At 40.6% G+C, this 10,598-nt stretch overlaps 1 protein-coding gene across 1 annotated transcript; it reads left to right on the top strand.

Moving 5' to 3' along the window:
• Window positions 1-571: 571 nt before the first annotated feature.
• ica1 (islet cell autoantigen 1) lies at window positions 572-10,306 on the top strand. The gene is made up of 14 exons (XM_014164993.2): window positions 572-756; window positions 2,468-2,497; window positions 2,611-2,785; window positions 3,013-3,085; window positions 3,231-3,354; window positions 5,222-5,420; window positions 5,866-5,991; window positions 6,103-6,201; window positions 6,684-6,787; window positions 6,896-6,936; window positions 7,241-7,303; window positions 7,483-7,758; window positions 8,735-8,827; window positions 9,063-10,306. Exons 2-14 carry the CDS (start codon window positions 2,481-2,483, stop codon window positions 9,182-9,184), a joined length of 1,512 nt encoding a protein of 503 aa, XP_014020468.1. The 5' UTR covers window positions 572-756; window positions 2,468-2,480; the 3' UTR covers window positions 9,185-10,306.
• The last annotated feature ends 292 nt before the right edge of the window (window positions 10,307-10,598 follow it).

The raw sequence follows: 10,598 nt of genomic DNA, 5'->3' as shown, positions 1-10,598 counted from the left end.
GTGATCTGTCAGTCGATGACGTATCACACAACCATTGGTTGATGCCCATGCAACGTCTGAGCAGGCGACCAATGCGTGCCTGACTACAACCGAGGTCCGCAAGGTCCGATCACAATCAGATCACAATGCATCTTGTAATCGTCTACACCTGTCTGAAAATGAGGGCACAGTCAGAATGTCGACAAGACAAAGGATGCAAGTTAGAACCAGGTATAAACAGAGCTTAACAGGTACATATCTCAGGAATAGTTAGGTGAGTTTTCAGAGCAGTGTAATATTATTCTTTTTCCACATTAAATAGAAGCTTGTTAGTAAATGTCCTCTGTAGTGGGCATCAAGATGCGCTATTTTTACCTACTGTCCCCATTTAATGTAATTTTTCATATTTACTATCAACCGAGTCCTTAAGGCCACTACAGCTCGCACAGGCCTACAATAAAACATTTATTAAAACAATTTCCCAAAGAATTATTTGTAACATGTTTTTTTTTTCACGACAAACACGTATGTAACGCAGGGAGGATATTCTGCAGCTTTATTTGCTAATCGCAAATATTTGATCAACAAACGCGACTGCACCCTTTTTTATGAGAGCGAGTTTGGTGCGTTGTTACATGACGTCATCGACCATTCTGCGCAAGGATTGTATTCAACAGAATGAGCAGCTGGTTACGCTGTATAGCCTACAGTCAATAATAGTAGAATAAATGTATGGACGTTGGCTATAGCTGAATGGTAGGCTATCAACACAGCAAGGTATGTGATCTTGATTTTCAATGTAAATGAATTGCTTTGGTCAATAGGCGTTTATTGGCGGCTACAAGAACATGGAGAGGGCAGTCTGGTTCACATACGCTGATGATGTGAAGCGTTCTGTGTTTATTCCGGTACGGCGGCCGAATAAAGCCGGATATTACATTCATTCACTCACATGCAGGAATCATCTTATTATAAAAGTCTTATGTTATGGCATTATCCTTGGCTATCCGATGATAATGTCTTGAACAAGGTGCGTGCTTGCCTTCTCAGCGAGAGGCCTAAAACCAGGCATCTTATTATCAGAGGCTGCTGAATCGTGACAGAGTATTGCCAGGCAGGCCCTTTCGGGTGTGGACTGTTAGCCAACAGACTAGACTAGCATGATAGGTTGAGCCTTGTTTCATTTTGTAAAAGGTTATTGAATATCTACAAAATAAATATATATATATATATATAAATATCCTACCTACTTCTGAATTAATAATTATTTTTTTGTTTTCAACTGTATCGAGCAAGATAATGAGTCCCCAAACATGATACATTTTATATACTTTTTTTTAAACTTTTTTTTTAAAGGGACACTACCGTTCAAATGTTTGGGGGTCCTTGTTTTTAAAGAAAAGCAATTTTTTTTGCTCCATTAAAATAACATCAAATTGATCAGAAATACAGTGTAGACATTGTTAATGTTGTAAATGACTATTGTACCTGGAAACGGATTTTAATTTAAACATTTTTTTATAATGGAATATCTACATAGGCGTACAGAGGCCCATTATCAGCAACCATCACTCCTGTGTTCCAATGGCACGTTGTGTTAGCTAATCCAAGTTTATCATTTTAAAAGGCTAATCGATCATTAGAAAACCCTTTTGCAATTATGTTAGCACAGCTGAAAACTGTTGTTCTGATTTTAAATAAGCAATAAAACTGGCCTTCTTTAGACTAGTTGAGTATCTTTAGCATCAACATTTGTGGGTTCAATTATAGGCTCAAAATGGCCAGAAACAAATAACTTTGTTTATTAGTCTATTCTCGTTCTGAGAAATGAAGGCTATTCCATGTGAGAAATTGCCAAGAAACTGAAGATCTCATACAACGTTGTGTTCTACTCCCTACACAGAACAGAGCAAACTGGCTCTAACCAGAATAGAAAGAGGAGTGGGAGGCCCCAGTGCACAACTGAGCAAGAGGACAAGTACATTAGAGTGTCTAATTTGAGAAACAGACGCCTCACAAGTCCTCAACTTGCAGCTTCATTCAATTGTACCCGCAAAACACTAGTCTCAATGTCAACAGTGAAGAGGCGACTCCAGGTGGCTGGCCTTCTAGGCAGTTTCTGGACATTTTGAGCCTGTAATCGAACCCCAAAATGCTGATGTCCCAGATACTCAACTAGTCTAAAAAATGTATTCATGCATGAAAATAACATAAGGATTGGGCTAATAAATTGACCATTCTCCCAATAATTTGCCCATGACTGTCTAGGATAACAGGCGGGGCAGCAGGTGCACTTTTCATAATGGTGTGGATGTCAACTTTGTTTTCACAGTAGCTACTTCTGGTTAATATTTGACCTCAACCAATGGGCAGGTAGAAATTCATACAGTTTTAGTCCATTGCCAACACAATTGGTCTAGACCTAGCTGGTGAAGGGAGTTGAAGTTGGCCTGCAAAGCCATGACATAACATGTAACCTATGTTACAGGTAACCTGACAAAATGGAGAGGGGAAATTAGTAAGTACAAAAACACTCCCCATATTCTTTGAATTAACATCACAAATGTACTTGTTTTTTGCCATATGGTTGATAAAGTAACAAGACTTTGACTGTTTCGAATGTCATTGCAGTGGTGGCTACTCTCGGGAGTATTTTGACCGCTTTATTGAAAGCCAAGACTCATCTGTTGTGAACAAGTTCCAGCAAAAGTACTGGAAAACCAAACAGAAGATCATCAAGGTCACTGGAAAGAAAGAGGACGAACATGTCGTGGCGTCAGACGCAGACCTGGATGGCAAACTGGAGGTTAGCTTCACAGATGAAATGCTTCAAATCTGTTTTGTTACTGTGTCATGAATACATTGTCATAGATACACAGACAACTGTTGCTCCAATTACCAAAGGCCTGAGCTGACAATATCAAGTATCAACCTTTATTTATCTCACATAACACAGGCAGATGACTGTTAAAGATTTGCGTAAAATGCATATATTTGTTGACTGGCATACGTCATTTTTCCATGGCATTGTAGGTGTTTCACTCTGTCCAGAGGACGTGCATGGAGCTATTGAAGGTGATCGAGCAGTACCAGAGAAGAATCTGCTGTGAGTCTTTTCACCCTTGCATCTGGCACCCACTTCCATTTCGGACCCAGTTACATCAGGATACCCAAGGTTCTTCTGGACCCGGATTCTGAAGCCTTGTTCAACCCTCTGAGTTCTACCATGTGGCTCTATCCCTCCTCTTCAGTTCTATCCCAGGAGGAGAATGAGTTGGGGCGGTTCCTACGATCGCAGGGCTCCCAGGACCGGACCAGAGCTGGGAAGATCATGCAGGCTACCGGGAAGGCCCTCTGCTTCTCCTCCCAGCAGAGGTTTGTACCTGGACCACACTACCAGAGGACAGACAGACACACTGGATATTGCAGTGTAGATAGAGAGACAGACAGGATAGGGGGCTCACATTACAAGGTAGAGAGACAGACATGCAGGATAGTAGTCTCTCTCCCTCTACCAGAGGAGACGAGATAGACTACTAGTGTAGCGAGACGGACATGTAGGATGGTAGTTATAGGCGGTGTGTCCATAAGGCTAGGGGAATTAAATTGCCAAAATTATATAGCCTAATTAGCCTACTCCTGTCTATACAAATCATTCAACATAGGCTACTACACCAGAAAGCATGATTTGGCCACAGAGGACCATTAGCTTCTTTAAAATGGGTGGCAGGTAGCCTAGCTGTTAAGAGTGTTGAGCCAGTAACTGAAAGGTTGCTGGTTTGAATCCTTGAGCCGACTAGGTGAAAAATGTGTTCAGTACCCTTGAGCAAGGCACTTTACCCTAATTGCACCTGTAAATTGCTTTGGATAAGAGCATCTACTAAATGTAAAAAATAAAATGTAAAAAAAGATTAGCTGTAGATTGTTTTAAATCGCATTGCCTTCAGTCGGAATTTCTGCAGCGTGCGCTGCAAATACGAAATAGATGATTGTTGAGTTGCGACTAAGTGAAAAGTAGAGCCAGGCATATTGCAATATTTCAAAATACAATCGCGGGAAAACATAGTTTTGAAAGCAAATGGCTATTGCTGTAAAGGGAAGACGATGAAAAGACTGTCTTTTAAATTCTCAACTTAATTCAGCAAACAAACTTATCAGCACCAGCCGAGATCATCGGCTATATATCCCCGGTGAGTTCACATGTTCACTGATCGGTGCCACTTGAAAGTTTTTTGTTTTTGGACAATAATTTCCTCTTCTGGGTTAGATGGACGTCATATTGTAAGTATTTGTGTCTCTCCTTCTCGTATATTAGGCCTAGGAGAAGGGGAGACCATTTTTATTGGTCTTTTTGTCATTCTCAGCAGAGTAGGTTACCTTGTCATTTTTTTCGTATTTATAAAAAAGATTCTGCTTGTCTCCAGTCATATAAAGTGTAGTAGAATTTCATGAAATGTGTTTATAAAAGGCCACATGTTTCCTGTGTAAAGAAGGGAGAAGAAACATATCTGATATAGCTCTACGTCACTACGCACTCAGCCATGCATTGAACAGTCTTTTTTGCAAACAGTGAGTTATATTATTAGCCTAAATCATGACTGTCCAATCTACTCATCGCATTATGAATAGTAGGCTATCTTGCATAAGTCTGCAAATGTGATGATGCATGGAATGCTATATTTATAAAAGGTACAGTTTTATGGTGAAAATTAGCTTCCTCAAACTTGAAACTCACACGCTGCCTATGATGGTAGTCTCCCTCTTACAGAGAAGATAGACTACCAGTGTAGAGAGATATGAGATAGAAAATTGCATCAATTGGCTCCTAAGGGACAGGCTAGGAGTCTGCTGTGAAGAGAGGCAAGAAAGAAAACGGCATACAGTGACAGCTTTGTATTATGACAGACATAGGCCTCTACTGTATCAACACCGTACTCGGAGTGTTTGAATAGAAACTGATGACTCATAATTGAGAGAGTGCTATGGTAATCCATGTTGTTTCGGTAATTGTTCATAGGTTAATTTTTACTTCCTGTTTGCTGCTCCATCTTTAAGCTTTAGTGACCAATTACCCAGTCAAAAAGATTCAGGAGCAGAAACAAGGTGAACAGACAATCATCTTCTTTCTAAATGTATCTTTTTGTCCAGCTGCTGCTCTTCACTCATCCACATTGTGTCAGCTGCACTTCATTTGGATGAGTGGATTTGTTCTCTGTTGATGACAGTCTTTTGTCCCCCTCAGGCTGTCTCTTCGTAGTCCTTTGTCTCGCCTCTACCAGGAGGTGGAGACTTTCCGATACCGGGCCATCTCTGACACCTGGCTGACGGTGAACCGCATGGAACAGTCCAGGACGGAATACCGTGGAGCACTGCTCTGGATGAAGGACGTATCCCAGGAGCTCGATCCAGACACACACAAACAGATGGAGAAATTCCGCAAGGTTTGGATACTCTCTTTTAGATATTGGTCTCGATCATATCAGGAAGAAGGACTGTTTAAACAGTATGAATGAAGTCTGTGGGCCAGATTGATTAGGCATTTGTACCTGTTTCTGTACAAAAAGAATTACATCTGAGTTTCATAGAATCAAACAGAAAATGGAATTGTTATATTTACCACTAGATGGTGCAATTTACTGTAAAATTGTTGTGTGTGATTGTGTACTTTAGTGTGGAGCTGATTCATGGGAACTAGGGGAAAGGCATGTTTTCTTCAGTTTTGTGTTGGTTGCACTCAGGGGTTATCTTGAGTGAGAAAGACTTCAGTTGCACTTGCAACATCTGTGTATTCTCATGCGTGATGATCGTTATTCCGTGCAATGTTAGCCTATGTTATGATCCCGTCTTCAGTTGGGCAATATTTAATATCTCTTCTCTCCATCTCAGGTTCAAGTGCAGGTGCGAACCACTAAAACAAGCTTTGACAAACTGAAGAATGATGTCTGCCAAAAAGTCGATTTATTAGGAGCCAGCCGCTGCAATCTGCTTTCTCATGTTTTAACCACATACCAGGTACACCAGAATATCAAGGAGTGGTGTATGCACAGAAAGTAAAATAATAATTATTGCATAATAGTAATTGCTGGCTACAGCCTGGCGCTAATATGTATTTGTGTGTTTCAGACCACCCTGTTGCACTTCTGGGAGAAGACGTCTCACACTATGGCTGCCATTCATGAGAGCTTTAAGGGCTGCCAGCATTATGAGTTCTCTACAATCAAGGTGAGGGAGGCCTCTATCATATATATTTTTTTATTTTATTTAATTAGGCAATTCAGTTAAGAACAAATTCTTATTTACAATGACTGCCTACCCTGGCCAAACCCTAACCCGGACGACGCTGGGCCAATTGTGCGCCGCCATATGGGACTCCCAATCACGGCCGGTTGGGATACAGACTGGAATCGAACCAGGGTCTGTAGTGACGCCTCTAGCACTGAGGTGCAGTGCCTTAGACCGCTGTGCCACTCGGGGAGCCCTATCCCTCTGTAAGCTGTATCATCTTTGTCAGGATTTTGGAATCGGTGAATAGTCTGTTTTTTTATATCTATGATATACTCAAAAGGTGTCTGTACAGTGTTGTACTTTACATTAAGAAAGAACTGTATGTTTCACCACAAGGCCTCACTTAGATGACAGCACAAGGTGTCGTTGTCAGCGTCATGTCTTGTGACGTTGCCAGTATGTAATTCTTCTACTTCCAGAGCCTCCAAGACCCCATGGATAAACTGTCATCTCAGGAATCGAAGAAAAAGAGGGAGAAGAAAGTCAAAACAAAGACCGATCTTGAGGAGACTGCAGATGGCCAGTAAGTGGAAATCTGTACAACATGACAGAATGAATTTAAAGTCTTACATTAGGCTACACAGGATCTTATACTGTACACTACATGTAACATGTTTTTTGTTGTCCTTAGACTTATCTCAATAGATCCCAATGAAGAGTCCAATGAAGAAGGTAAAGGACAATAGTGTATTATGAATATTTCAGCTAATTTAACAAGCCATTGTAACGCACACTTGTTCTATATTGATGGATTTAAGGCTAGATTAAATCAGATTCCCAACACTCGCATAGCTGTTGTGTTGACAGTGTCTGAGGTGGAACTGTGTTAGAGCTGTCAAATCCACAAGTGGCTACCGGCATCATACCTATCACGGACATTGCCATTGGCTGCATGGAGTCCGGGTTAACGCTTAATTTGATTGAATCTAGGCCTTAAATTAGGTTACCATGCACTTTTCATTATCATCCTATGCAGCTCAAACCAAGACACCTTCTGGACAATTCTTTGAAGACATCGACCTTAATAGACAAATGACAGGTAATGTACAGAAGCACCACCTCAACGTATGTGTCTGTGTCCTAAATGAATATCAGAGAAAAATATATGAACAGATCATGTGAAATTATTTCTTATTTTACCTCAAAACATATCAACTACCCATTATTAGGCCCCACTGCCCACCTCTAAATAACACAGTATTTGATTGGTTATCCCAGGGCCTGAGGATCTTCTCTCAGCCTTCTCTCATCAGGAGCAGGAGGAGGGTGGAGAGAGGGACAGCATGGCCTTGTTGAATGAGATTCTGGGCAGCACGTCTCTGGATGAGGGCGAGTTCTCACAGGAGTGGCAGGAGGTGTTTGGTAAGGGGGACCAGGGGAGCGGAGCCACTAGTAGAGGGGGCCTAGTGGAACCCCAGCAGGAGGAAGACTCCATCTTCCTCCCATCTCACCTCCTGGACCAGAACAGGAACAACCTCCAATCTTCTCTCTCAGGTCAGAGGTCAAACACTGTAGATCATACTACGCTGTTGTGCATATTTCTTCATTGGTCAGATTGCATTTCTCTTCATTGAAAAACAAACCATGTGAAGCATCACCGTGTGGTTTGTTCCAAAACACAGGGTTTTGTGGAGAGAAAGCATGTAAGTGATCATTCTTGATTAAATTGAGGAGAAATCCCTGACCAGAGTATGAAGCATGAAACAATTGAATCAATTTGTATTATTAGCGTAATTAAATTCAACCCTGTGGTTGGTTAGATTTTATGAATGAGCCCAGAAATGACATAATTAGGGCTGTGCAGTTGGCCTTGACAGTTTTTTTTCTTCTTCTCTCTGAATAAGTACTTCAACAAATAAACCTTTTTTTTTCACCATGCGTAACTATTTCCACACAGAGAAAGTGGCCCTAAAATGATTTTGTTTTTAAATTCATTTTTTACTACAGCTGTGTTAGTAATAGGCACTGGCTACTGACACTGGCTATTTGACTCGCTTAACTATAGCTAATTGCTCATCTCTTTCCATTTCATTACTCTCTGGGTCTGGGCAGCGACTACTACAGTAGTCCCTCATCTGATTTTGTGTTTGTCTATATTCACATGGGGGCGTGTGAAATGAACAGTCATACTGAAATATAATCTTTTAACCTCATGTGGATCTAAATGTATTATTAAATACATTTCCATTTCACACCACACTTGTACAGGGTACATACATATTTGTACATGCGTGAAACAGGACAAATATAAATAAGTACCCCCTTATTTGACCTTTTGAAATGGTTATGGACTGACAATTGTATTTTGGAGAACATGCATAGATTTGGTGAAGACATGCAGTGTTCAATAATTGCAATATTCTTGTCTATTGCACAAAGTCAAAAGTTCTGTGTGAAAGTAATTGTCTCCTGGATCAAGCAACGATGTGTATCCCCTGAAGATGGATGTAAATCTGCATCTCCCTTCCAGATTGGGCCATGAGCATTCCACAGCCCATCTCCCAGGCAACAGAGCAATCATCTGGGGCCAATCAGAACCCCTCTAGGCCAGCAGCAGTGAGAGGTAGGATTGGGCCAAACAAGTAAAACCTATGTATAGAATTGAAAGGGTTTAGCGCATAAAAATTAAAAAAAAGGTGTGTTTCTAACAAGAACCTGTTTGAATGCTTTCGGAGTACTTGTTGGGTATAAATAGCACAATGTCTGAGTCAGATGAAGCCCTGTATTAAACAAGACATTACTATTCAACATCCAAGTTTACTGTGTGAGATGGTTTACCTCTGGTTCTGATTGTACAGAGACGCCAGAGACCGCCAAAGACCTCTCAGCCTGGTTCAACCTGTTCGCAGACTTGGACCCTCTGTCGAACCCAGACGCAGTAGGTAGGAGTGGGCAGGAGCATGAGCTTCACAACGCATAGACCTGCGACCTGATTCACATCCAGGGCAAGCTCCTACACTATAAGTTAGCATAATGCACAACAAGGTTGTGGTTATTTTGCTGTTAACATCTGTTCTAGGGTCATCTCTTTCTCAACCCCTGTCCTACTCCTTACCATTGAGTTAAAACAACAATTTTACCCTGGACCAGCTGTTAAAGATGCATTTACTGTACAAGTCAATGGTATCAATCAATTGAGCTTGAAATCATGAATTCCAAAAGAAAACAAAATGTTATTTGTGTCTTTGTTTTAACATGATTTATCAATGTTTATAAGTTAAGAGAGGGTAGCTGCTTTCAACAACCAAAGGATGTACGAAGGATTCATGATTAGCTTTTTCAGAATTATTGCCTTGTCATTTGGGTATACCTGTAAGCTTTCTGGTGGTGACAATGATGAGGCCTTTACACCCATCTCAACAATAGGAAAATCAGTATACAGTATGAAAGGGTAAAATATGTATCAGTTTTGTCTGATAGATCATACATTTATTGCATGTTTTGTGTATTCCTTTATTTAGTTGTGTGATTGTACTCATATGTTACTGTTGACAATAACATATCTAACGTTTGATTTGTTTGAGATACCCTGTCTTTAGGGCCTGAAATAAATTCACGGTGTGTTATAGAGCAGCGCACTAGACAGCCGACAATGCACCTTTTTTAAAAGGCATTTTCTCATACTTTTGTGGAAATCCTATTCACGGTAACCACTGTACATGTCAGCTCCAGCGTAAATGACCTTAAAGTCTGTTCTAGTGGGCTGTTCTATAGCACGCCTCCGATTGCATCCCAGCCTAGGTGTACATTTATTAACTGTGTACTTGAAAGTGCAGCTAATCTGTATTCTATTGCTTGGAGAGCAACCTATGGAAGAGGGAGAAATGTGCATAACACACATTCTAACCTGCATAAAATACATATGTTGTAATTGGTGACTGGTTTTAAGCGTGTAAACAAAATTATTAGAATTATATTTTAATTGTGGAGTGCCGAAAAGTGTGCATTTTGATTTTGTCAGTAAAAATTTGCTAAATGAGACTAACTTATTAGAATTAAACTATTGCCATTGTTTCAATTAAAGCCTTGTTTATTCCTGTTATCTTATGTATTGTATATTTATTTGAATGCTGCAAAGCTATGCTATTGTTCCTCTATTGTCAGGTTACAACTACCACAAGACTATTCTTCCTCTTTGGTTTATTAGCTTTGAATAGATAGTGGGATGTGTGCATTCTCTCAACTGACAGCATCTCGACTATCTCACTATGAATCCCTGAGGCATATGATGTCACTGTAGGCTTCCTCTGAACCATGAAACTGAACTAATAAGCCAGGTTTTAAGGGGTTCTAGGGCTCGGTTAAATCCGTATCGCTGAAGTTCAGCGCTATAG

The sequence above is a fragment of the Salmo salar genome, chromosome ssa02 (assembly GCF_905237065.1).
Source record: "Salmo salar chromosome ssa02, Ssal_v3.1, whole genome shotgun sequence".
In the NCBI taxonomy this organism is placed as follows: Eukaryota; Metazoa; Chordata; class Actinopteri; order Salmoniformes; family Salmonidae; genus Salmo; species Salmo salar.
Note: the sequence above shows the minus strand (reverse complement) of the source record. Positions and strands in the feature narration are given on the sequence as shown.

What these genes read in the sequence shown, in the direction of transcription:
- ica1 (XM_014164993.2), top strand. An exon ending in GTACCAGAGAAGAATCTGCT is followed by an intron (nt 3,086 to 3,230) that starts GTGAGTCTTTTC and finishes CCTCCTCTTCAG; the next exon opens with TTCTATCCCAGGAGGAGAAT. An exon ending in TGAAGAGTCCAATGAAGAAG is followed by an intron (nt 6,937 to 7,240) that starts GTAAAGGACAAT and finishes CATCCTATGCAG; the next exon opens with CTCAAACCAAGACACCTTCT.